Consider the following 27,529-nt stretch of genomic DNA (forward strand, 5'->3'; position numbering starts at 1 on the left):
AGACATCCCACAGCAGGCAGCAGAGTCCTTGGAGTGGCGGGGATGGGGCCCCCGACCCCCTCCAGCCCCCTTCCCCTGACAGGGAGAACTATGGCCTGTCAGGAGGTAAATACTACACATTCCGTCTTTATTGTTCTGATCAAGATGCAGCTTATTAAGGGATAAATCATTACATTCAGTTTTAAAAACAAGACCAAGAGTTTCAGTGAAACAAACTTTTTCTGGCATCACCTCAGTTTCTTGATGGGCTATTTCTTTGCTTCCTGATGCTTTTATAACCACTTTCTTAAAACTGGGCACAAAAGCCTCAGTACAACTTGACAAAATCATTTGGTAAGCTGTGCTCTTGCCTTTGACCCAAAGCTGGTATCTCAGTAACAGACAAGTCTTTGCTCCCTCCAGCTACCCCAACGCCGGGCTCCTGGGTACTTGGCCTGTCACTGGCAACATCTCTGTCAGTGACACAGCAGGAAGGGCTGGGCATCAGCTCCAGCTCAGCAGCAGGCCACCCACTGGGGAGCGGGCCCCAGAGTCTCTCCAAGACTTAGGAAACTGTTCTGGGTTGTGACTGCTCCCTCATGGAGCTCTTGTATTCTGGGCCGCCCAGGCCTCTGAATGGCTCCACAGGGCTAGCTTACAGTCAGATACCCATGGGCTTTCTTTGGCCCAAGCCTTCCCCTAGGAAGACACAGAGGTGCTCTGCCACAGGGATGGGGGGGTGGGCAGCTGTCCAAGGACATCACTTGGGCAGCTCTGCTGAGGCACTTTCCCAGACCTCAGCTTTGACCCTCCAGCCGGTACAGTCACCTGGAAAGGATTCTGGGTTTTATAAGGAGGCCCAGCTTTGTCATCTCGTGTTCGCCTTTGTCAGTTTCTTGGTTTCCTGACCATCACTGCTCTAAAAGTTGATTCTCTGACTCTGGCCCTGATCAAGGCAGTCCCCACCCCAGGTATCCACTCACTTGTAGAAGGCCTGGTTCTCAATTCCACATTTCCAGAGGTGCTTGCAGGCTTCTGGAGTTGGAGCAAAATATGTGAGAATAATTTTCTTTTCCTACAAAAAATCCCACATAGGAACAGCTGAGTGTGGATGGAGACGCGAAGGGCGAAGTGGGCCAGGACACTGACCCTCGGGCTGTCTGAGGGTTCCCTACCGCTCCCGGGGACCGGCTTCAGGTGGGGAGAGAAGCCTTAGCACCCACGGGCAGAGCTCAGGTCAGTGTGCAAGGGCACACCTGGCAGTCGGGTCCCATCAGAGTGAGTCTCTGCTGGCCTAGCGTGAACGAGACGAGCCCTCTCCAGAGAAAGTGGCAGTCTCATCTGGAATTTTTCTCTTTTGGGGGGTATTTATTATCTTCCTGGAATTTTCATATGGAATCAAAAGAATCTTACTTAGGTATGGAACCTTAGGGGTCACCAGCATCCCTGATGAAGTACCTGTGCTCCAGGGCCTAGCCATCTCCATTCCTCACCTCCATATCTTGCCCTTGCTCCTGACTTAGCCTGCAGGGGGCTTAGCTCTACCTTGGTGGACCACCTTGGTTCAGCCCAAGCCCTCCCTGAAGAGAAGGAAACAAGCACTCACCTCTTTCTGACTTACGTATAAATAAAAGGTCTTTCCTTCAAATTTCAGCTTGGTCACCTCATTCCTAGAAGCACAAAGAGAGCGCCCGTCAGCTCGCTGGGGGCTGCCTGTTCACAGCTAAGTCTCGTAGATGCACAGCCCACCCCGACTGGAAGGGGCTCCAGGCACAGACACAGTTTTAGCCAAAACTAGAACCGAAACAAGACAGCAGCGCAGGGGCCTTAGAGAACAGTTGCTGAAACAGTTCAATCCACAGTTTTCTGGTCAATCACTCTATCATAATAGGGTGATAGGAGGATTTCGGGCTCATCAACAGTGGCTGTAAAAGGGAAACGTCTGCACGGGCAGTGAGTCTAGGTAGAGTGGTCCTGGGCCATTTCAGGATTTGGTTCATAACACAGGTGCATTATCTAGATGGGACTGTCAAATGTAAGATGCCACAGGTAGCTGATGAGGCCAAAGTTCAAGATACAGCAAATAATGAGAAACAATGCAACCGGGTTCTGAGGGAGCTGAGTCTTTCAGGTGACGGTGCCACTGGATGGAGAATGCAGTCTAATGCAGACAAATGTCAGACGATCTCGGGGAGGGGGCAGGGCAACATACCAGAGAGAGGACAGATTACATGGAACAGTCATGCAGCGTACTGACCAGGAAAGGGGCTTAGGGGTTTGTGTAGAAAAATCCTTGAAGCCACCAGCCCAGTGAATGGCTGCAGTAAAAGAGGCAAACAGGATACTGGGGTACATCGCCCGCAGGACAGACACAAATCAGAAGAAGTGACATGGTTACTGTACATGGCACGGCTTCGACCTCACCTCCACATCCTGCTCTCAGCCTTGGTGACATTTACAAAGTGGAAAAACGGACCGGGGTCTTAGCTTAGGTGGTTGTCCCTGAGAGCCAGAGGACCAGGCCTCCGCGTCGACCAAGGCCTCAACTTCCCTTCCGCTGATCTGCCTGACAGCTTCCCTGTGGAGCCCGAAGGCCCCCTCCTACCTCACTGGGGCAGAGTCTTTATTTTTCTACCCTCTCCCCCCGCAGGGAGGTCTGACCATGCATATCTGCCTCCACTTGGCTTCTTCCTCTTTGCGATTTCTAGGGAGCTCTCCTCAACATCCTAGAAAGGCAGCAGAAAGGTGGTGAGAACAGTGTACCCGGCTTACTCCTGGACAAAACTCGTGGGGCAGAGGAAGGCCACTTGTTCCCTGGAAGCCACCGCCGGGTCAGGATGAGAGCTCGCACCTCTGGCCACCTGTTCCGAGCTCATATGAGCCACATGGGGTTCCTTCTCTGTAAGGCTCCCTCCCAGGCAATCCACCTCTCACACACGTACAGAATACCGTACTTATCAATCGACTGATAACATAAGCACATGGATCATCTCAGCTTCAACAAGCAAGGTAGGAAAGTAGAAAATTTTCTGTTGGGAGTCAGATTGAAGTTGATATCTGTTACTCTGACGTTGAGAGAGATGAAGAGCCTTCCTGAAGAAGTGGGCTGTGAGAGAAGCCAGAGAAGGAAGAGGGTCTGGGGCATCCTGGAGAGCTGCAGTCGGGCTTCTGGAGGGTGAGGGTCCTTTAGGGACCACCGGCCCCGGTAACAGGCGAGTCCTCCGTGTTTTTAGCTAAAATGTCCCCTACCAGTTGCCTCATGTGACAGCTGGCCTGGTTGGAGTGTGGCCAGGACGCGGGTGCTCTGGGAACATCAGACCACCCAGAGGCTCCACGCGGCAAGTGCCCCTCACGAGGAGAGCAGTGCCTGACTCTGCTCAATGTCTGAAAAGATCTGGTTGGACAGAAGACCCCGAACCCTCACCATCTTCACCCAGAGTGCAGTGAGTGAGTGAGGCCAACTTGGGAAGGTCGGGAAACGGGAGTGTTGGGGTGCACCCCAGTTAGTGCAGTGCAGCAGGCCCACCCTGGGAAGGGGTTTTCTGGGGAATGTGGCCTGGTTGGGCACATCTGGGGAGCAGTTTCGCAAGCACTCTCATGATGACTGTGTCTCCAAGTTTCATAAAAGTCATGAGGGTTGGAAAGGGGGTGTCTGGCTTGCAGCACCCCTAGCAGAAAGCTCGCCAGGGAGAGCTCTCCCCTTGGGTTTCCCACCAGCTCTTCTGGAGAAGGCCAAGGGGATGAGCCAGGAGTGGGATTCCGTGGCTAGCCCTGCTGGGCCAAAGAAAGATGCTTGTCCAAGCCCCTGAGGAGCAGACCAGCTTAGACCTCTCAGCCTAAAGGGAGGTTCAGGGGTCGCAGGGGCCAAGGAGAATGTGCAGCATGGTCTGATGAGGCTGCACGATGTCTGCATGTGCCTGAAAAAGAGTCTCTTGGAGAGCCACGTGTCCATCAACAAACTAGAGTCTGTGGCTTCAGCTCACAGAGCTCTGCCGCAGAACAGACCCCGGCAGATGGGCAGGGAGGGAGCGGTCAGTGCAGCTGCAGCGGGGGCTCCTGCCTGCTGGAGACAGGAGTGGAAGGGGACAAAGGGTAGGCATGTGACTTCTGGAGGCCGAGGACCCCTAAAGCCCTGAAGGGATGGGATACAGCGGCATCTGTTCCCACAGGCAGTGCCCACTGAGGGGTTCAGTCTGAGGAGGGTGTTTTGCAGAGCACCAGGGTAACTTCTGTCTGCCCCAGGGGTCACTGCAAGCCCTCCTTTGTTAGGAGAGTGGGTAAGAAGTGACCCTCCCTGAGATGCTATGGCCCCCAGTGGAGGTCAGTCCCAAGGACTCGGTTCTTATGGGAACTTTGCTTCCCTGACACTGGCTCCAGCTCTAGACCTCTCATCCTACATAGGAACCAAGTATCCACACCCTTTCTCTCTGGAGAGGCTGATGGCTCTCAGGAACACCCCTTTGGAAGAATAGGATCCCTAGAAGAGACCACTACCTTCACCAGTTACCATCATGGACGCAAGGCTTAGGAGAGGGTTCAGAACCAGAACTCGCCCACTCACAGACAAAGGACATGGGAACCACAGCCCTCCCCAGCTGGTGAGGGGTAAAAAGCCTGTTTTGGAAATGAAGATACTCACCATTTAATGAAGTGGACTCTCTTGTTTCCTTGCAGAACAACAAACCCAAAAGGAGTGAAGGCCAGAAATGCAGCATTTCCTGACACGTCCTGTAACATAAAGATTTCCCATCAGGGTGGTGCAGGCATAGAGGTAAAGGGTGAAGAGCACAGCTGTCCTCTGAGGATACAGGGTTAATACTTGGCAACTGGTCACAGAGGGAAGAGCTTGGCATTTGCAAGTAACAGGCAAGTTTCTTACCTTTCCTGAGCCTCAGTGGCCTTAATTTAAGTTGTAGATTATAATACCAGTCTTAGAAAGCTATTGTGAATATCCAGAGAACACATTGCTGGGGGGGACTGTAAAATGGTCCAGTCACTTTGGAAAGCAGTTTGGGTGTTCTTTCAGATTGTTAAACGTAGAGTTACCGTATGACCGAGCAATTCCACTCCTAGGTTATGTACCCAAGAGAACCGAAAACATACGTTCACACAGAAACTTGTGCGTGAACATTCAGAGCAGGATTATTCATAGCAGCTGCAAAGTGGAAATAACCTCAGTGTCCATCAGCTGACAGACGAATAAACAAAACGTGGCACGTCCGTACAATGGAATATTATTTGGCAGCAAAAAGGAATGAACAACAGGTGAAGCTTGGAAACGCTGTGCTAAGTGAAATAAGCCAGTAATCAAAGAGCACACGGCATACACTTGCATTTATATGACATGTCCAGGCAAATCCACGGACAAAAAAGTGTGTTTCCGGTTGCCAGAGGCTACGGGGAAATGGGGATGGGGAGTGACAGCTGAGAGGTACAGGGTTTCTTTGGATGACGGAAATGCCCTAAAATTCAATCGTTGTGATGGTTTCACAACTGTTAACGGGCTAAAAACCATCGAACTGCACGCTTTGAAAAGGATGGATTGTTTTGATGTGTGAATTATATTTCGAAAGAAAGCAGCTCTGAGTGAGTGAGAATAGCAGTAATCAGTATCATGATGGCCTAACACACTGGACTCCCTCAGGAAAGTTTAGCTGAAGAAAATATAAAAAGCAACCAGCCAAGTGGAACAGCTACCACCAGCCCTGTGTCGCCTGAACCCACCAAGAGATCACCTGTCACTTTGAGCTGGTAAACAGGAGGCTTGAGGCTCTGCTACGCAGAAAGGGGAGAAGGTGCGGCAGAAGCTGTAGGTCCTGGTTCCCTCCTGTGGGAAACGGACTCCAGAAGGCCCAGGCCTTTTCGAGGCTGGGATGGGGCCCAGAACACTGGATGCTGGGGTACATCCTCTCAGAGGTACTTCCTTCCTAATAATGGCCACAGGTGAGCATCTGTCCTGCTGGGGGGTGAGGGTGTGCAGGGGGCCAGAAATCATGCCTGGATGCTGACTGAATGGGACTGCAGGACACTCATCTGAGACACAACTCAGATGGTGTCACAGGGTTGGAGTCGGGCCCCTGGTGTGATGCGTGCAAATGGGGGCTGTGGCTGCGGGGCTCTCCTAGCCGCTCCCACCTCCCAGCTTTGCCTCACTGGTGCAGACCTTCAGCCTGATCAGTCCTGAGAACAGTGGGGGCTCTGCAGGGCCTCATGGGCCTTGCCTCAAGAAAAAAGTACAGTTTTGCCCTAAAACTGTCTTTTCGAGCCAGGGTTACAGGCATGAACAATGGAGCCAGGGAATAAGTCAAGAGTACATTTTGCAAACATTTGAACGAGTGCACAGCTGCTACTGTCCTTTCCTTTCGGTCTGTTGTGACCCCAACACCTGGCTGCAAACACAACATCGTTCAACCCATGGGCACAGCAAAAAGCTGTTTAAAAATAACCTGAATGGAGATACTGGGAGGCCATGGGGCTGGGCCTCCCCCTGCCTGTCACCAGGGCTTGGTGGTGGGAGCTAACGGCTGAACGTCAGCACTACACGCAATGCAGAGTGTGCCAGGGGGCCCAGCACTAACTGGGCGGGCTGGAGGAGTCAGACCTCTGTGAGGATCACTGTGGTGACAGTGAAGGGAAGGGCAGGTCCTCCCATGAGCTGGGTTCCTGCGTTGGCACTGGTCATTGCACCATCCAGATACCCCAGGGCTGGCCTCCGAGTGAAGGATGTGTTGGACTTAGAAACAGTCTCTCCTGACCAGACTGGCTGACTAGGAACAGGGAGCAAACATGCTAAGAAACCCCGATTAAACGCCGGTAAATATTACTTATTCCAATAAATAATAATAGCACCTGTGCTATATCCCCATTCATCCTCTCATTTGAAGAGAGCAATTATCCAGACTGCTTCTGATGCAACAGCTGCAGACAAAGCTGCTGCAAGGCCCTGGCACCTGGCACCCACTGGGCAGGGGCCAGGCAGCTGGGAGGTTTGCTACTTGTCTCTACACGTGAGGAGTGGGACTGGATTACAGCATGAAACCTCACACCTGGACCAGCGTGAAAACACACAGGCGGCCACACCGACACCGTCTCTGGAAGCTTCCCAGTTTCCTTCCTCTAACGAGCCGTTCTCCTTGTGAGCCTGCCCCTGGGGTTTCTATGTGAAAGGATGAGTTACTGACAAGAGAAGGCGATGAGGACAGGGAGAGAAGTGACAGGCGGCCGCACCCTGTCTCCCAGGCTCCCGTCTCAGCCATCTTTCCTGCCTGTCCCCTCCATGGTGGCGCAATCAGCACCCCTGGGACTGCGCCACTAGTGACCTGGGAAGTGGAGTAAACACCCAGGTCTTGCCAGCCACAGAGCAGTTACCACCACTGCTCTACAGCCGTCCTGCTCCTCAGCCCTGTGGAAGGAGCTTCAGTCCTGGTTCAGGACCCCAGTGATGCTTAATTTGCTCCGTAACCTCCTTGCTCCTCTGGGCCTCAGTTCCCTCATCTTACAGATGAGGGCCACCATACAGACTTGAAGAAATACTACTTTCAGGACTTCCCTGGTGGCCTAGTGCCTAAGACTCCTCGCTCCCAATGCAAAGGCCCAGGTTCCATCCCTGGTCAGGGAACTAGAGCCCACAGGCCGTAACTGAGAGTTTACACGCCGTAACTAAAGATCTTGCACACTACAGCGAAGATTAAAGATCCCAAGTGCCACAACTAAGACCCAGCACAGCCAAATAATTTAAAAAATCATTAAAAAAGGAAAAAAGAAATATTATTTCTGTATGATTTTAGGAAGATGGCCTAAATGACGTACTGCCAGGACAAGGCCAACGGTGTTTTGGGGAGGGGATGGATTTGCAGTCATTCACGTGTTCTAATGGAACCCACCATGAGACCTAACCTATATCCATCAGTCATCAGCTGTTCACCCTGAGATGATCACTCTGCCCAGAAAAGGATTTTTAGAAATCAGTCCTGATAGGTTCTTGGAAATGGGGACACCAGGCCACCTTTGCTCAGACCCACCTCTGAATACAGTGAAATAGGCTCTGTCTGCTACCCCCCCGAGGACATCCTGGGGGTGACTGGGTCAGGACCACAGCATTCTCAGTTGTTAATGCCGCTTAAGGTCACACAGTTCTTCCTCTGGACCTGACCGAAACAAATTCAGTCTGGGTGGATGAAGCCTCTATTATTCTTTAAAAAACAAAGAAACAGAAAAAACCTTAGGAAAGAGGATTGCATATGCTCTTCCAGACAGTGATGCCCATTCCTGAAAGAGCTTGGAGCTGGGGGACCTTCACACTAAGCTAGTCATGAGAGTCAGCCAGTTTCAACATACTTAAACACAGTCATGGTACTTTCCTGCTGGTTCCGTGGTTAAGACTACACTCCACTGCAGGAGGTATGGGTTTGATTCCTGGTTGGAGGACTAAGGTCCTCTAAGCCATGAGGCATATCCCCCCCAAAAAAAGAAGTCTAAATAAACAAACAAAAAACACGGCCACAAGAATGTACAGTGGCAATAAGGAGAGCAGGCAGCCCCCTCCAAGAGGCTTGGCATGCAGCCGTGAGAGCTCAGAAATGCACACCTTGGCAGGAACTTGCCACTGAAGTGACTTCGGTCAAGCCTTCCATTTGGGCAGGAAACCTAACATTCCCTGCATGGCAGCCAAGAGGGGCCAAGCTGAGGGCGAGGCAAGTCAGCACTGATCCCTCTTGTTCTGCTTCTCTGAGGTAAGGGGGCGATGTGTCAAGATGGGGGGTGGCTTTACTTAGAGAGGAGCCTACACAGCTGGATTATGAAAGTAAAAGATCCCACTTTAAGAGCAAGGAAACAGCACAACCTTGCATTTGTGTGGTTGATCTAATCTAGATCCTGCTGAAGTCAACTTTTTTCTTGGTCTGTACAGAACAGGCATAAAGCCAGCTCATCAATTTCTGTTACATTTTTCTACGATGATTTCAAAAGTCTCATAAGCCTTTTTGTCCTCTCTTGATCAGAGGTGGCTGTGAGTCCCGCTTTGTTCCTAAATAAATGCCATTTCTCCGAGGTGGAAGACCATGAACGACCACTGAAAGAGGACAACACGGAGACGAAGCTTCGAGTCCCAGTACCGTCCTTGCCAGTAACCCTGGACATGTTAGTTCCTCAAAGCTCAGTGTTCTTATATTAAAGAGAAGACAAGAATGTCTTCTTAGCAGAGTTGTAAAGATGAAATGAGATACTGTGTGTATGTGCCTGGCATGTGCTGGCTCTCAATAAATGGTCCCTTCAAGACTCATGATAAGAAGGGGCTCATGTGATGGGTTCGACCAGCCCATGAACCTCAGCAGGGTAGGGGGCCACAGTCTGGAGACCAGGGCAGAGCACCAGGCTCAGGCTCCCTGAAAGGAGCAAGATGATGTCCCCTGATGTTGGAGAGATGTCAGGCTGGGGGCCAGGCACAAGGCTGGGCCATCAGTGGTTTGCTCCATTTTTCTCCTCCAGCAGCTGTAGGCTTGGTCTGCTAGGGGCTTCTGCCGGGAGCTGGGGGCCAGGGGAAAGGCAGAGAGCTCAGGATAGCTTTTGCGAATTCAGGGTTCGTGTATTAGTGTAAGACAGCTAGCTAGAGAGGAGCCCTCTGGCTCTTCCACCCAGAGTTGGTAGGATCTCCTCTTCCTAGTCCCAGGGCCAGGCAAGGACATCCTGGTCAGAAAGAAACCATCAGCATGGACAGGAAGAACAGCAGCTTCTTAATCAGTCCAGGAGAACAGAGCCCAGCCGAAGCCTTGTTCTGCTCTCATTTAATTATCGAAACGATTCTTCTTCTTCTGTCCTCCCTAGGGCTGCGTGCCCCAGATTCCCAGGGCCCAGTAATTGCCTCTCTGTTAATAGAAATCATCAGTATTTATTACACTGAGCACTCCAGCTTCTTTCGGCTCCCCTTGTAGCAACGTCAAGGCAAGTGCTTGGTAGCCTATCACCAAAGTGACTCTACTTAGTGGCAAGAGTAAAAGGCTCCCAGACTGTTCTCCTTGCCCAGGAGGGCTGAGGACATCCTGAGCTGGAGCCCAAGGAGATGAGCTGTGGGGCCTGCAGCAGGGCCCTGCACCAGCAAGAAGTATGGAGCCCAGGAACACGGGAGTGGAAGCCCAGCGAGGTGACTGCTCCCACCTACTTCACAAGGAAGTCTGGGTGCTTCTGCTCCTGAGAGATGCACAACAGGAAGGGACCTTAGTTCATATTCCTGCTCTGCCACTCAAGGCCTTGCGCACTGTGGCCTGCCGGAACGTTCAGCTCTTTGTCTATAAATCAGGAAGAATAATATCCACACCCCAGTGCTGGCATGAGGATTAAATGAGAAAATAATGTGAAGGGGTTCCAGTGCGCCTGCCCGGGAAGGCATGCCACAAGCCTCTCCTCCCTCCCCGCTTCTTGGAGTTGATGCCGCGGGGGTGAAATGATGTGATACATGGGACTGGGCCTCGTGCAGTGCCTGGTATGAACGCTGGTTCCTTCACCTCTGTCTGATGGTGGACAGGCTCAAAGACAGGGCTGACCAGGAGCCCCCCAGTCCCAGGGTACATGTGGATTTGGGCTGCACACCAAGTGGGCTGCTCCTTGGCTTCCAGATCTCTGGAAACAACAGGAGAGACCTTCACCCATCCCACTCAGTTGTCATGCTCAGGTTACACGCCACCCGGTGACGGCCCTGCCCAGGGACCCTCCTCTCCTCAAAGGGACCAAACAGATGGGTCACATGCAGAGGTGACCTGGCATCTTCGGTTGACCTTATTCATCTTTAGGCAGCTGGGTCTTTTTTTTTCCCCCAACAAAAGGCCTCACGTGTTTATTACTAAGCCAGAAGCACTAGTGCAGAAACACTTGACAGAGAGAAAAATCATTCTGCCAATAAAACATACCCAGCAGGTCAGATAGTACGTGCTCGCAAAGTGATAATGATAAGATGCAAGTGACCTTGACACAGCCTAATGTGTGCCGCTTCATGTGCGAGATCCTGAAAGACCCAGCTTGGTGCTTCTCCAGTGTCTTCTCCTGAAGTGGTACCTGATTTTATTACCAGTTTTCATTTGAATCCATTGGAAAACGGGACGATTCTGCTTTCGCTTCTTGGTGAGGAAATCGCTCCATCCTGAAAGTCTTGTGAGAAGACGTGGAGCAAATTCAGCCATGCGCAGGGTGGCGGAGAAGGAAAGAAGGCAGCGGTGTCTCCTAAGGTCTTGAAGTGACTCAGGGGTATCTGCTGAGGGCTTTCACACCGACAAGGCAAGGGAGGCTCAGAGAAGCCTCTGAAGGCCCCAGTAAGGAGGGCCCAGCACTAAAGCCAAGGCCGGTTGACCCCAAAGCTCTCTTTGGTTCTCTGTAGCCCTCTGCCATTGGTATCCAAGCAGTGGATGCAAGTTAAACTGTGCTGGGGGTGCAGAAGGCATCATTCAGGAAGCTTTGCTAATTCATTTGTACATACCCGTATGTCATTTTTTGGGGGGGTATAAACTGGCATGAATGTGTTTTCTGACAGTGTTGGCCCTCAAGAACACGGGTTATCTGTCAGCAGGCTGTGCTGGTGGACAGGGAATCGTCGAGCTGGGAGGGTGGCCAGGTTTCTGAGTGCCAGAATGTTCTCAAAGTTAACTGAAGTTTTGCCATTTAATCCTATGCAAGAGCATCTCCTCACCAAGGGGCCACGAGAAAGGTAATTCTGGCTTCTTTGGTTTCTGTTCTGTTCTTTCTTGTTGGACGCCTACACTGCCCCTCACTTTTTAGGAACGAGAGGTCAATGTTCAGACTCAGTTTTACTGGGGTCTCTCCGGTAGTGGAGAGAAAGAGGCACAGATCTGGAGGACTGAGGCAGAGACCAGAAGCGTCAGAGCTGGAATGAGATGACGTGCGGGGATCCAGCCACAGACAGACAGGGAGAGAGGGCCACGGTCTCCACCTCTCTGCTCAGTGTCTGCGGCTGCCCAAGCTCATCTCCCAAGTGCCAGACGCGCGTGAGTAATTACAGAGGGTTTCTCTGGACAGAGCCTCGCGGGCTGGTTGGTCCCTGTCCCGCTCACAGGCGCATAATGGAATTAAGTGCGACTCCACTGCCGCTCTACAGTCAATAAAACCCACTCCTGGACAGAAACTAGATTACGGGTCAGGGAAGGGTGGGCCGTGCGCTGAGCTCCTCTGATCATTCCCTGGGAGGGGCGGGGCTCCCACATTCCGCCTCTCCTCAGTCCCACCGAATTACCCACGGCTCCCAAAGGGGGGCCCTGGTTTCAGATTTGTTATTTAGACTGTGCCTGTATGCTTCAGCTCTGAAGTGGCACAAGATTCCGCAGCGTGGAATCCAGAGGAGTTTTCACAATGAGACGTTTTCTCTGCCCTCTGTCACTAATGGAGTCAGTCATCTCAGTATTGAAGGGCAGGGTGGCGGGGGTGGGGGTGGGGTGGGGTGGTGCAGGCATGAGGTCCCTCCCTGCCTGTCATCCTCTGGTGGGCGGGGGGCAAAATCGGTGCAGTCTCCAGCCACAGGGGTGCCTTACCTTACACGGGTGGGGGTCCACTCCATATGTCTCCAATGTCTGCGCTTTCCTTAAAAAGTTCAGCTCTGAAGTTGCTGGTGTTTGACCACTGGAATAAAGAAAATGAAGCGATTCAGGATTTCCTGTTCCTATAGGTTTCCCTGAGATGAACTCAATTAAGAAGTGCCCAGGGTCTCTCACGCTACTATTTCTCATGGGGTGTGCTCCTGGCTCTGTCCTAGGACTGACTTCACAGACCCTTTTCTAGGGTCAAACCCTCAGATGTCTTCAGAGTGAGGCAGGCAGTGTGATGAATGACATGGGCTGAGTGTAACACCATAGAGAGTGGTGGGGACTATGGCAAACTGGGAATGCCACCCCATCTAAAGAGGGAAGCTGCTCTCCAGCTCCAAGATGGTAGTGTTAGAAAGCAGGGCCCAGCATTGCTAGGTGTGATTTTTAAAGAGAATTCAGATACACTGATTTTTATGTGGCATTTCTCAGTTTTAAATATGATGGGGGCAGGAAAAAATACATCTATAGGCTGGCTGCAGGCCATCTGATCTGGACTGAGACACTAACACAGGACCTGTGTATCTTGTTGCCTAACCCTCTTCCTTTACCAGAAGGGCACATGGGACTGGGGAAAAGAGACGCAGTGAGAGCCGCTGCTGAGCTCCCCAGACTTCGCAATAGCTCTGTCTGCCCACAAGGTGATGACTATGAAGAGGAAACAAACAGAAAAAGAAACCAGTGCTGGAACCAAGCCCTCTGAAGGAGGAGCCTTGGGCATCGTCCCCTTCCTGCTGGCTCCTCAGCAGGAAGAGGTATGGACAAGCTCCGAATAGGACCAGGGCAGGCAGGGTCACACGGGGTCTCAGTGTCCAGCACCCTGGCAAGCTGATGTCCTTCCACTGATGTGGGGGAGGGCTTCAGGGACAGGAGGGGGTGGGTAGTTTGTGCAGTCAAGAACTCAGACAGCTGCTGGACAGGACTGCAACTCTCTAAGTTCATCATCTGCCTCAAGTCCTATGGCAGGGCAGGAAGACAAGCCCGCCCAAGGAGGAGCTGTCCCCGACTCCCGCCCGTGTCTGTGGAGAGGCAGCAATCCATTAACACCCCAGCAGCCTTTGGGCGGCCAGGTGTGAAACACACCATAGAATTTAATGCACAGCCAGGGCCCTCAAGGATCTCAGAGCCGGAAAGAGGAAATGCAGACCAGTTTTAGGTGATGAAGATGAGGCTGAGCCTGTGTGAGCAGTGAGGGTTCTGTGCATACCTCTACCAGTGCACCTGAGACATGGGGAAGGTGTTGGGAAAACGCTGGCACAGCAGGCAGAAAGCCAGGCCCCAGAGGCCACTGAGCACCGACGCCCCTTCCAGGGAGGCGCTGCTCCCTGGCAGGAGGCTGCCCGGCTTCCCTGGGCTCCATTCACCCCTGGAGTCAGCCCAACCCTCTGGGGTCCTCCAAGTGGGCATCGTTTCCTGGGCGATCCCCCTGACTTCTGTTAGGTTTCTGGAGGACTGTTCCCAGTGCTCTGACATCTCTTAAAACCTTCCTGGCAGCGCCTCCAGGCAGCCCCAGCAGAGACCCCGGGTCTCTCTGAATGAGCCATACGCCCTCATGATGTGTGTCTATTCTGACTTTTACCACAAGGGGCCGCTATTCGCCAAGAGTGATGGGAGGAGTCGTGGGAGGGGCTGGGATTCCACCTCTGACAGGGGTCTCCATTCCTCTAGGCGGAGTGGGGTCCAATATGGCCACACAGCGGGCAGGAGGTCTGTTTATAAAAGTAAGGAGGCTTTGCGGACATATTTCTTGGTAAAATTTTTGAGTGAAGGTGAAGGATTTTTTTGGTTTTGTTGGGGGGGGAGGGCATCAGTTAGGAACTAGTTTAAGCTTAATATTATCATTAGGAATATTTTTCTCCCCCCCTCCCCTTGAGCACTGTCCTACCCCAGAAAGGTAAGTTACAAAAATATGTTAAAATATTAAAAAAATTGTACTGTATTAATATGCTGTATTATATGTAAATTTTTTCTTCACAGTTGAGCAGTTGAGCGTCTGCTCCAGCATGCCATACAAAGTAGAGCCTAAATACCCCTTTGTTTTTTTTTTTTTAAATAAAAATCAACCTTTGTAGAAAACCCTATTTCATATGGGTGAAAGGATGCATTGATACTATTTTTATGGACTTGGGTATATCTGGGTGAACTAGGACAATCTGAGGAGGGCAGTTACCTCCTGCTTCTGGCTGCATCTCCCCTTCTTCCCTGGGTACAGCAGTGTGGGGTCGAGGGAGGCAATGTTAAAGTCACACCCCCTGAGCCAGGAATCTCCCTGCGCCCAGAGCATCTGGCCCTGCTCAGTTCTATCTGCTGACCTAGAAGTCACAGACCAGGGGTGGAGATGTGCCCATCTTCCTAACCCCTCCTCTCGGTTCTCTTTTGCTATTTCTTTTGTTTTCCTTTTTCCCAGTTCATGCTTCTGCTCCACATCCCTCTACTGCCCTCCCCCGACCTCCCCCCCAACCCGGCCCGATCCCTCTCCGTTTATCTTAGTGAAGCAAATACCTTTCAGAGGCAAATCCTTCTCTGTTTTCCTTACAATATAGCATCTCTCTTGCCTTTAAGCCTCAGCCTACACCACTGTTCTTGAAGAGGGAGCCTTAAGGTTGTACGGGCAGTGGATCACTGAGATTGGAACATGGTTACATCCTGGAGTGAGGAGGGCTGGGTCTACCGGAGCAGACAACGTGTGCTTGGGCCGTGGGGGAGACAGTGGCCTGGCCTGAACCGTGGGACACGCACCTGAGCTCTGTCCTGTGAATCTCAGCAATCTTCCTTTCCAGCTTCTCTGAATGTTTAGGGAAAAACTGGAACTTGGAGCTGTAGCCTTCGGGGTGTTTTCCTGGGTCATAATCCCCAATCTCCGCTTGCAAAAGGAAAGCAGAGGAAACAATTGTGGAGACAGGTAAATCGTCACTGGCAACACAACAGGAGACTAACACGCAGAGCAGAAGGCAAAGTCTGCACCACATTTGCCACGAACAGTGGGTCCTGAGCACGACTGTGGGCGGGGCGGAGGGCAGGTCTCAGGAGCAGGCCCGGCTTTGTTTCCCCTCCTGTGTCCATTGGCTGTGTTGGTTTCAAGACCACGTGGAGAGAGTGGAGCTGAGCCTATGTCCTGAGACCACCACAGGTAAACTGCTGTGAAAGAGCAGCCCCTGCCCCATGCCCACATCCATTCAGCCACGAGGAGAGAGCCTGAGGGTGAAGCTCTTTGCGGCAGCAAAGGAAACTGTGAGCTGGATCAGGAGATCAGAGCCTTCTGGGCCTCGGCCACATCCGAAACCTAAGTCTCATTCTGAGGATTTTAGCAGGGACACAGCCAAATGATGACTGAGTCACGACCCACACTCAGAACTCAGCTCTGGGTCCAAATCAGATCAAGTGAACATATTTGAGTAACTACTCACTGAGGGCTGACCAGGTGCCAGGCCCCTTAGAGAAGCCTGCAGAGCGGGAAGACTGGCTATAACCAGAGAGTGCCACGGAGTTCAGGGGCATCGGGTCCCAAGGCTGACTTCTCCGTTTCCTGTGGGGGTGGGGCTGGGCTTTCTCCCCCTGAAAATTTGGAGTCCATCCCCTAACTGCTGAGACCTCAGATCAGTGAACTTCGCGGGGTCACTGGGCCCACACTGCTCCTCACAGTGTGTCTCCAGGTCAGAACCCAGCCTTCTCCACACGGAGCATTCCACAGGGAACGCTGTGTGCGCGTTAGGAGGAAGGGTGTTGAGCAGTTCAGCCGCTGTGTGCTTGTCTCTTCTCCTTCCCTAGTGAGAACCACAGCCAGTGCAGGTGAGAAGTCTTGAGTGAGGAGTAAATATTAAGGAAAAAAATGTGCCCTTTTTTCACAACTGAGTATTGTTCTGTGGCACCAGTCTCCTGATCCTATCTTCCAAATTACTTGGGAATTTCTACCATTTAGACAGAGACTATGGCACCCAACTCCAGCCCTCTTGCCTGGAGAATTCCATGGACGGAGGAGCCTGGTTGGCTGCAGTCCATGGGGTCGCTAAGAGTTGGACACAACTGAGCGACTTCACTTTCACGTTTCCCTTTCATGCATTGGAGAAGGAAATGGCAACCCACTCCAGTGTTCTTGCCTGGAGAATCCCAGAGACAGGGGAGCCTCATGGGCTGCCGTCTATGGGGTTGCACAGAGTCGGACACAACTGAAGCGACTTAGCAGCAGCAGCAGCAGCAGAAAGAGACTAAAGTTTTCCTGGGGCTTAATGTCTGAAATGACCTTGTGCCATGGGGTCATTTATTATAATTTTACTTAGAAAGCTCCCAGTGGGAAACATCAGTGTTGGATATCAGTGACTTCTTTTAAAACAAACAAACAAATTTCAATATGGCCGTCAGGGTAAAACTAAAGAAAAGACCAGAGTTTAAAATTTCACTTAGATGGGACCAGGTTTTCCTTTAAAAATGAAAGGGATCTCTCTGGGTCCCTTAAAGTTAGCAAGCACCTTCTAGACTTCCTACTTGGGTGTTTTTTTTTTTTTTAAAAACAGGAGTCTCAGAAGTCAAAGTTGCAATAGAATGACTGTTACATTCATAACGCAGCTGTGACATTTTTCTTGCCGGAAGAACTTTAGTTTCTTATTGGCAAGCATTTTTTTTTTTTTAGGTTCTATTCACAAAGTAGCTTCCTGGAGTTCACAGATTTCCGATTACAAGTTCAGTTTCTTTGGGAGAAACTTCACGATGTTAGCGCTGTGGCCCAAAATAACCCAGTGACAGTTTCAGGCTGAAGGACTAAGAGAAGCCCAGGAAGTGGCACTTAGGAGTCTCCTGCATCTCATGAAAGGAGAAGGGATGATGTATAAAGAGTGCATACCTTTCCCTCTGTTTTGCAAAAAAACAAAAAGCCAGTCTGGGTATTGGCTGGGTACAGCCCCAACTCTTATTTGTGTGTAGAAAACGGGTTTGTAACTTGGAAACATTTTCAACTTTGAGCAATTAGAATGGGAAAGTCTCTGAAACTGACACCAGAATCCCAAGGCGCTTCACATCTTTGAGATTTGCACAAAAGGACAGAAAAAAACCAAAACAAACAGATTCGGATTACTCTCCAGAGGCTTAGTAACTTTATCAACCAAGGGTGCAGGGAAACACTCCCTACCGCCCCATCCCCGCCACCCAAACAGAGTCTGAATGACTTGAAGGGGCTTCCAGAAAGACCTGAGGTACAGACATCTTGAGGCTGAGTGGTCTGAGCTTCTTGGATCAAGGGAGTCCAGGCAAAGTCCTTTAACTTGGACTCTGTTTCAAGTTAGATACTGTTTATATCCAAGAAGTAGTCATCTGTGGTAACTGAAATAATGTAATCAGTACTTAGCATGAAAAGCAAATTTATCCTGTCAAAAGTCATTACCTTGAAGGATATAAGCTGCTAACAAGGCAGCATCTGATGTTTTACAGAGGAGGCGGCCGTGGTAGAGATCCCTTTTGATCTGCAGGAAGACTAAATACCTGGAGAGAAAACAGAGAATAAACTATAAAGGATTTCTTTGATTGTTTTAAAGACATAAATATATAATATCAGCCTATCAAAAATCTGTCAGGACACTTTTACTACATTAAAACAAAAATCTCAAAACATGTCCCAGAACAAATACATTTTTCATATCCCTGAGGACTAGACTCTTTCAAGCACTTTGCCCTGAACTGATTTTGAGGTTCAATTCCAAACAACCTGTGAGTTTCCTCCTGCAGCTCAAAACAGAAATGGTATCTCCTGGTTAAAAGCACTGTGCCCAGAGCTGGGCTCTGGAAGGAGCCAACTCCAGTCTCAGCACCTACAAAGCAACCTGTGTCATAAGAGAGGGGCTGACAGAGCCGCCCTCTTCCTCGGACTCTCGCTGATGTCTCTTAAGAAGCAAGGGGCTTCCCTAGTGATTCAGTGGCTAAGACTTGGTGCTCCTCATGTAGGAGGCCCGGGTTCAATCCCTGGTCGGGCACCAGATCCCACGTGCCACAACTAAAGATCCCGTATGTCATAACAAACATTGAAGATCCTGCATGCTGCAACTAAGACCCAGTGCAGGTAGGTAGACAGGTAAGTAAGTAACCAACGAACAAATAAGCAGAAATGTGGGGAAGGAATGAGCCCGTGGGAGGGATCTGCCTCTGTTCGCCAGTGGACCTGTCCTTATGTGGAACAGCCCTCGTTATGGGCAGAGGTCAACCAGATCTCTCAGAATTTGAATAAAGTGTAAGAACAGGGAGCTCTCACCTCAGGTGCAAGTAGGCTGACTCTCAAGAACAACTCATAGCAGCTGATGTGTACTGAGCACTTAGCACCTGCCAGTCCGGGAATTATATACTTTACTGCAGCCTCTCAGCTAATTTGCACATACCACTCTGAGAACAGATACTGTTACTGTCCCCTTTTTATAGGATAAACTGAGGCTTCAGCGGTTTTTCTCACGGGCACATAACTGGAAGATGGCAGAGCCAGGATTCAAGTTCAAGACGGAGGTCGGCTCTTCATCACCATGTTATTCCTCCCTCTCGGCGCTGTGCTACGGCTGCTTCATATTCTCACAAGTAGCTGGGTGGACCCTGTGACCACAGAATTGTTGAGGCTCCAGTTTGAAAGATCTTTGCAAGGAGTGGAGTCTCTGATGTACACTGCATCACAGATCCCCTGAGAAGAGCGGAAGCCAGGGCTATCAATCCCTTACGTGAATCAGCCACCACAGCAGTTCTTTGGCCGGGGGGCATCTGTGGTGGTTTCAAAACATGTCCACAGGGAATTCCCTGGTGGTCCAGTGGTTAGGACTCAATGCTTTTACTGCTAAGGGGGCGGGTTCAACCCCTGGTTGGGGAACTAAGATCCCACAAGCCATGCGGTGAGGCAAAACATACAAAAAAGTGGAGAAATTCCCTGATACTCCGCATTTCCAGAGGTAGAGCTTAATTTGCTCCATCTGAGTGTGGGCTGGACTTGGTGGCTTGCTTCAAACAAGCAGAATAAAGCAGAAGTGGTAATGTCTGACATCTGAGACCAGGTCATAACATCCCGACAGCTTCCTCCTCATTCTCTCTCTCTCGGACCACTCATTCTGCTCGAGGACACTTAAGCAGTCCTACAGAAAGGTCCATGTGGTGAGGAACTGAGGCCTTCTGCCAACAGCTAGAAGAGAACTGAAGCTTTCTGCCGCGTGAGTACAACATGGTGGAAGTGAATCAGTCAAGACTTCAGATGACCACAGGCCCAGCACACCTCTTGGCTTCAACCCCAAGAGAGACCCTGAGCTACAGCCACCTAACTAAACTGCTCCTGAATTCCTGACCCACAGACACTCAGAGATGAGAAATACTTGTGATTTTAAACAGTCATAGATAACTACAGCATCCCTACAGGAGTAACAGGAATATAGTGAAAAGGAAAGTGAAAGTCACTTAGTCATGTCTGACCCTTTGCGACCCCATGGACTATCCAGTCCATGGAATTCTCCAGGCCAGAATACTGGAGTGGGTAGCCCTTCCCTTCTCCAGGGGATCTTTCCAACCCAGAGACCAGCTGAGCCACAAGGGAAGCCCTGGTAATATAGTAAAATTCCCTTAAATTCCATAAGCTTGAACCAAAAAGAAATCCAGCTCTTCCTGGACAACTCAAGGTTTTCATTGCTTCTGTTTTCAGACTGAAGAATAACACCGAGGATTCCATGCCCACCGGATCATGTGAAAATGCTCAAAAGAAAGCAGACCAGTGACAGCACAACTTCTAAGGTGAGGAGGGTCACCAGCAGGTGGCTCAGAGCCTGGGGCTTGGTGATTCAAGTAATTAAATAGAAACGGAGTAATCTTCATTCTCTTCTAAGCCCTGCTACCCAAAGTGTAGCCCACCTTACAGAGGTATCAGCAGCAGGTGGGAGCTTGGTGGAAATGGAGGATCAAGCCCATGTGAGACCTAATGAATTACTGTAACAAGATCCGCAGGTGATCTGGACATATATTAAAATCTATGAAGCACCGTCCCTAAGAAATTCAAAAGCATCCTTCTAACCACATTAGGGTGGACCACCCTCTTCAAACCAAAGGGAAGGTGACTGCTGTAGTGTGGAAAGTAGTAAGAATTCCCCTCCTTTTCCCACCTGCCATACCCCCAATCGACCCAATATTTGCCAAGGAAAACCAAAGGAAAATTACATCACATCATGCAGTAAATAGTAATTTTTTAAACTGAATCTAGCAAATCAACCCTGAATATTCATTGCAAAGTGATGCTGAAGCTCCAATACTTTGGCCACCTGATGCAAAGAGCCGACTCACTGCAAAAGACCCTGATGCTGGGAAAGACTGAAGGTAGGAGAAGGGGGTGACGGAGGATGAGATGGTTGGATGGCATCACTGACTCAATGGATGTGAGTCTGAGCAAACCCTGGGAGATACTGAAGGACAGGAAGCCTGGCATGCTCCAGTCCACGGGGTCGCAAAGAGTCAGACATGAGTGAGCAAGTGAACAACCACCACCACCAAATCCAGTTTGTCTACAGCCTGCTTCCCATGGTGGAATGTCACAAGATGTGTGGAAGGGAGGGGCTGAGCCCTTCCCTTCCTCTCGCCCCTCCGGCCCCACCTGCCACAGGCTTTGGGAGGACGTGATAGCAAGCCTTTGGCCTCCTGCTCGCGGATCACTTCCTGGACCTGAGTTCACGCATCACTCCGCCCACCCCCCTCTGCTTGTCTGGGTCCAGCATTCAGGGACAGCACATACTGGACTGAAGGAGAGGTTCCAGAGGCCCTGGGCAGCGATCCTCAATGTGGTGGTGCGGAGAACATCCCCTGGGGGAATGGGGAGCATGCGAGAGTTTGCGTATGAGTGGTCCTGGGTTTGAAAAGGCTTCTCCGGAGCTTCTGACTTGCTCCCCAAGGGGGACACGACCCTCCTCATAGCGAGAACCACGATCGATGCATGACAGGGACCTCGGGTGAGCTGGAGCGGAAACATGGCTTTCCACTGCTGGGCGGGCTTCAGCCTCTGAAGGTAGAACAGCTACAGGGAGCTCAAGGGGAAGGCTGTGGGAATACGGTCTGGTGATGGCGTGATCACAGGATGGCAGGGTCGAGTCAACATCCTAAAGAAGCACACTGCAGTCTTCAGAGGACAAGGAGAGACAGGCTCATGAAAGAACCAAATGATGGCTCCAGGGAACGGAGTTCCACAGGGGTGCCCCCCTTCCTTTTCTGCCCCAGCGGCTTCCATCAAGCTTTGTGTTTTGTTCATTTGAGAAGGTAACCAGTGACTCAGTGTTGTCGGTCATGAAATCCATCCCACATGACTCACAGCATCCTTACACCTATCCCCAAGATGCCGTGACACGTTCTCCCCTGCCACACAAGGGCCTAAGGAAGACTGTCTCATTGCTGGGGGCACTGGCACCAGGGCCGCTGTGCTGCCAGGCAAGGGGTCAGCCTGCTGGGCTGCCCAGACCAGCTGTTCATGACGAGCAGGCAGGCTGGGGTACCCAGGCTCAGAACCTCATAGGAGGGGTCACAGAGCCTAATTCCCACATTGTATAGCTGAGGAAACAGAACTTTTTTTCTACCTGATACTTTTTCTACCCTTGTGGTAATCCAGTGAGCTATGGTTAGGGAGAGAAAGGTCCTAAATGAAGTCAGGGGAACTCCTTGTCATCAGAGAGAAATTCTCACTGGAAAAAAGAGAAATCAGCTTTAGATCAGATTTAAGACAGAAAGGCTTGCTCTTTACCACCCGTTTTTGGTTGAACTCTGCCTCTCTCCTTTTTTGCTTCAAAGAGGCTTTACCTCATGTCAATTTTGTTTAGATGCCAAGCTGTCCTAAATGGACGGAGGACCATGCAAAGGCAGAATGTGCAAGAGCCTAAGAGATGACGGAGGAAAACCCGAGCGTTTCTGGAACGCGCACATCCAAGGTACTGGCGTTGGCACTGTGATTTCTGACATCGGAGGGTAAGGATGAATCCAGAGTATTCCCACAATTAGAGGTTCTGAACTCTGGAAAGCACTGGTGGCCCCTGAAGAGTTTCTTCCAGAAGACCCTTTGGCCCTGTCTTCCTCTCTGCCCCTGGCTTCCTCTATTTTCTGCCCTTCTTTTCCCTGACTGTGATCAAGTTTAGTACATCTTCCTCCCCAATACTAGATTGTGGGCTCCTTGGAATTAGAGATTCATGTTTCATTACCTTTAATATTCTTCTAGAGAGCCTATGACTTCCCTGGTGGCTAAGACCGTAAGGTGTCTGCCTGCAATGTGGGGACCTGGGTTTGCTCCCTGGGTTGGGAAGATCCCCTGGAGAAGGAAATGGCAACCCTCTCCAGTATTCTTGCCTGGAAAATCCCGTGGACAGAGGAGCCTGGTGGGCTACAGTCCATGGGGTCACAAAGAGTCGACACGGCTGAGCGACTTCACTTTCACTTTCGGAGAGCTTATACATCCTGTGCCTCTTCACCTTCCCTCCCTCCCACCCACCCATCCAGTTCTGAGCACACGCGTGTGCCAGGCACTGCCACAGCGGCTGGGAATACAGCAGAGAACCAACCAGAGTCCTCCTTCTATGGAGCTGACATTCCAGTGATTCACTCAGGTCTCCTGTCATCTTTCGGATAGGCTGCGTGCCGTTTAACAGGCACCCTTTCGTTTAATCCCCACAGCAGCTCTGTAAGGTGATTACTGGTTTCATCCCTGTCTCATACGCGAGGAGAGGGAATGATCAGAGGCAGTGTTGCTTGCTTTGTCACATATCCAGCTAAAGAACGATCTGGGATTTGAACTCAGGTCTTCTTGATTCCTTCGCCCAGGACTGGCAAACTAAGCCTGCCACCAGAGTCCCCAGTGAGATAAAATAACTTTTGATTGGAACACAGCCATGCTCATTCACATATGTGCTGTCTACGGCTGGCTTTGCATTATAATGGCAGAACAGGGTAGTTGCGACGGCGACCCTATGGCCCACAAAGCCTAAAATACTCACTATCTGGCCCTTTCCGGAAAAAGTTTGCCAACCCATCTTAGCCTAAGCTAAGCTCAAGTGATACTCACTGTTGGAATAAATTACCTATATGCTTTATTAACATTTTTTTTAAATGGCCTAAAAAAATCTATTAACATTTTTTGAGCACCTGTTCAAACATGTGTCAGGCTGTTTGCTTCCTGGGAAGGTGGGGCCCCATTTGCACTGAATCTCCTTCTATCACTTGATCTTTCAACCAGTTCGAACACCTGCAGCCGTTGTTAAAGGCTAAATCTGGTGCCTAATCCCCATTTTCTCTGCCTTGTCTCTAGCTCAGACAAGAAAATCTATTTATTACTTTAAAAAATGACAAAAGAGATTAATCAGGATTTGGCAACTAAATTTATCATCTGGGAAGAATCCAAGAGATAAACTGAAGCACAGTTCTTTACTCCCTACTTCATCCCTCCTCTTGGCTTTATGGGGACAGCCGAGACGGCGGTGAAATTTAGGACCAATAATGCCCAGAAAAAACACACTGATGGCTAAATTAGTCTGGCAGGAAGGTGGGGTGCAGGGCTCTAAGCCAGGAGTGAACTGTGGGCATTGAGTGAGGCGAGGGCAGGCACCCACTTAGATGCAGCTAAGCCCAGGCCTCCCCAGAACGCCTCAGGGAGCGGGGACACAGACTCCAAAGCAGACCCAGGCACCCTGACAGCCACGCTCCTGGCAACGCCTGGAAAAAATGTGCCCGAGGGAAGGAGGGCTGCTGAGGCGGAGAGCAGGGGGAGAACAGCAGAGCGGCGGGCCCTGGCCTTTTTGGCAGCAGGAGCTGGTTTCATGAAAGACGATTTTTCCATAGACCAGGGAGGGTGGGGGGTGATGGTTTCTGGATGATTCAAGCTATCACCTTTCTTATGCACTTTACTTGTGTTATTATTACCTGAGCTCCACCTCAGATCATCAGGCATCAGATCCTGGCGGCTGGGGGCCCCTGTGGAGGACAGTGGGCATGGATGTGTGTGGAGAGGGGTGGAGCTCACACTCTTGCCAGTGTCTTTAAAGTCTGCTGACTTGGAGAGAAGCCTGACCTTGGCTTTCTCAGGCCTCAGCTGCTTAAGTGTCAGGACGCTAGCTGGGACAGAAGAGGAGTGGGGGTTATGACATCAACAAGGGAGCAAAGCCAGAACCAAGTGGACTGTGCCCTCTGCAGAGCCGCTGGGGTCCACAGGCCATGTGATTGACCTGGCAATGATCTTGAGCCTGGCTCAATGCTCCCTGGGGGTGCATTAAGAAGTACAAGACCCTGTGTAGTGGTTAATCCTCCCGACAAAGCCGTGAGGTACTATTACCATCCTCATTTTATAAATAAGGAACCTGAAGATCAGAGAAGTCAAGGATTTTATGCTCAAGGCCACGCAGAAGTAACAGAACAGGACCTGAGCCCCCAGGTCTCTGCTGCCTTTAGTGGGCGGGGGCACATTATATTATGCAGTGACATGTGCTTTAGAAGAGTCTATGGTTAAGACCTCCTCCTAACGGCCAAGAGAGCCGTGTATTTTTGTCCTTCAATCAAATCAGAAGGCCGTGTGTCTGCCATGCTCTCGCAGGCAGCCCTCTGGGTTGTTAGACCAATCCTTCTCATCCTCTCTATTAATCCGGGGAGGTGTGGACAAGGTGATCCTAAAGCTGGGTGTTAGAAGGCGGGGAGTCAGGCTCTCAAAAAAGATGTGTTAAATGTTTCTGACACGTGGACAGGAGCCTCGTCTTCAGGGTTGGCCCTGGCCTCCTCACCTCTTTCCAGAGAGAAGGGGGAGGGAGGGAGGAGAGGGAAGTGGGTAAGGGGAGAAGGGGGAGGGAGGGGCACGGCTAAGGCAAACTCTGTGGAAGTCACAAGCAGGGCGCGCTCAGTCACTTCAGCTGCAGCCCGCTAGGCCACTCTGCCCACGGGATTCTCCAGGCAAGAATACTGGAGTGGTTGCCATTCCCTTCTCCAGAGGGATCTTCCCAATTCAGGGATCGAACCTGTGTCTCTTGCGTCCCCTGCCTTGGCAGGCAGGTTCTTTATCACTAGTGCCCCCTGAGCAGAGCAGGCCAGTGCTTTGCCCAAACTCTTCCCTGCTTAAGTGGTTAAACCTCGTGGTTCTCCCCTTACTCTCCTGCCTGAAGCTACAGGCTTGCTCCTGAACATGGATGAGCTTGGTTTTCAAAAGCCAAGTGGGAGCCACGCCCACTTCTGCGTGGATGAGCAGGGCCTGCACTTTGCAGGCGCCCAGTTCTGGAGCACGAGATTTGGTTCTAACTGCACAGGGCACTGTCCTCAGCGCTTCAGGCTGGGCGGGTTCAGGGTTTAGAAACAGGTCTCAAGGCCTTAGAGGACAAGCAGTCTCTGCACTGGCAATGGCCTCGTCCAGTCTTGGCTGTCTTTAAGGTTTTTTGGCTTTGTTTTTCACTGCACCACTCTGTATGTGGGATCTTAGTTCCCCGACTGGGGATTGAACCCATGCCTCCTGCAGGGGACCACTTGGGAAGTCCCTGTTGTCTCTAAGACTTTAGGGAAGGGGTTGGAGCTGGCGGAGCCATCTCCTCCTCCGCTCTAGGACTTCCTGGCATCACATCTTTACCGAGGGCTCCACCCTTCACAGGGAAATGTCAAGGTTTTGCTAATGTCAAAATCAGATCTTTCTAATACAAAAATTAAGAGTCCTAGTTCAGAGAGTGCCTTAATCTTTGAGGTAAGACTTTCAGAGTGAATTCGGCTCAGATGTACCAAGCCCTCGAGGAAGCGGTGCCTCTCCTGTTCACTGAGCCTCTTGTAGCATGGCGAGGCTTTTTCTCATCCTCAAGTGGTGCTGGATGAGACGTGGTTCATGCCATGCAGCTGCCTGCCTTCCCTGCAACATGATCCCCACAATGAAGAGTTTATCACGAGCCTGGGCCATCAACACCCTGGAGGTCACCCACTTGAATTCAAAATCTTCAGTGTTTCCTGGCTTGTTTTCCAGTTTCCTGCTTTGCCATTTAGGTTGCTGAAGTCTATTTCAAGCCCCCCCAATAAGCAGCAACACAGCCCTCTCCCAAAACATCCCTGGTGGCCACATCACTGGTGAAAGAACAAAATGCTTTTGAGTAACTCACTACTCCAGCCACATTTGCAGATGCCCAGATTAAGGTGAAGTATTCACACTTCTTGAAGGAAAGAACCTCACTTTGTTGCAGTTCTACTGAGATGAGCAAAGAGAGCATGCGGAAGTGAAACGCAGAAGTAAGGCTATATTTAGGAAGAATTTTTGCCTAGCTGAGTTAGGAGCTTTCCAAACAGAGGACCTAAGAAGTTACGGCCCCTCTTTCCTATCCTTCCCAGCAGGTCTTGGAGGCTGAGGGATGTAATCACCAGCTTTACCTGGTTATTTCTTCTTTCAGGGCCGCAGGGTCTGCAGGATAAAACTTCACACGGAAACACATGGTGAACGGAGGCTGGGCTGCACAGAAAAAGAGATGTCCATCAGCAAAGACCCTCCCCGGAAGACGATGGGACTCCCTGCCGCACTGGATGCTCAGGACTCTGAACCATCAGAAGATCCTCTCATGTTTAGGGCCAACTTCTGCTCAGAACAATGGAAGGTTCCCAAGACACACTACAAGGGTGAGGTTTCCTCCCGCCCTCCCCGGGCCTGAGGCTTCTATCTTTTCATGGAAAGTACTTACATCTCAGTTGCTTCACCACAGACTTTGTAAACTCCAACCAATGCTGAAACAGAGAACACAGACCAAGAAAACCCTAATGAGAAGTAGTGTCAAATATATCTCGCTGTATTCGATTTAAATAGCTAGACAGACTGTAGCCCAGGGTGAACGCGGCTCAGAAGCCTGTGATATGTAAGTTTGGAGAGTAGAGAGTGATAGGATTTTCTGAAATAAGCTCCCCATGGAACCAGCTGTGAAGGGGGGAAGAGTTCCAGCTTCAGATGCCATTTCTGGGGCTCTCTGGCAATGCTGCCTTCCAAGATGGGGTGCCAGAGCTCTGAG

General features: G+C 50.8%; 1 protein-coding gene, 1 long non-coding RNA gene and 1 pseudogene across 5 annotated transcripts in view; 1 reads left to right on the top strand and 2 right to left on the bottom strand.

Annotated features, from left to right (window-relative positions):
- FRMD5 (FERM domain containing 5) overlaps window positions 1–27,529 on the bottom strand; it is a 320,560-nt gene that overhangs the window by 10,520 nt on the left and 282,511 nt on the right. For all 4 annotated transcript variants that reach the window (XM_069558868.1, XM_069558870.1, XM_069558871.1 and 1 more), the window contains 8 exons: window positions 27,209–27,251; window positions 26,904–26,982; window positions 17,935–18,032; window positions 15,300–15,423; window positions 12,510–12,597; window positions 4,619–4,707; window positions 1,586–1,649; window positions 963–1,054 (listed from right to left, as the gene is read on the bottom strand). In XM_069558868.1, the coding sequence (XP_069414969.1) occupies window positions 963–1,054; window positions 1,586–1,649; window positions 4,619–4,707; window positions 12,510–12,597; window positions 15,300–15,423; window positions 17,935–18,032; window positions 26,904–26,982; window positions 27,209–27,251 (677 nt within the window). The remainder of the gene's footprint in view (window positions 1–962; window positions 1,055–1,585; window positions 1,650–4,618; window positions 4,708–12,509; window positions 12,598–15,299; window positions 15,424–17,934; window positions 18,033–26,903; window positions 26,983–27,208; window positions 27,252–27,529) is intronic.
- Window positions 10,962–11,124, bottom strand: LOC138423731 (large ribosomal subunit protein eL39-like; annotated as a pseudogene).
- Window positions 18,186–27,286, top strand: LOC138423219 (uncharacterized). The gene is made up of 4 exons (XR_011250180.1): window positions 18,186–19,726; window positions 20,209–20,297; window positions 22,358–22,465; window positions 26,924–27,286. It is a non-coding gene; the product is annotated as an uncharacterized lncRNA (long non-coding RNA).

The sequence above is a fragment of the Ovis canadensis genome, chromosome 18 (genome assembly GCF_042477335.2).
Source record: "Ovis canadensis isolate MfBH-ARS-UI-01 breed Bighorn chromosome 18, ARS-UI_OviCan_v2, whole genome shotgun sequence".
Taxonomy (NCBI): Eukaryota; Metazoa; Chordata; class Mammalia; order Artiodactyla; family Bovidae; genus Ovis; species Ovis canadensis.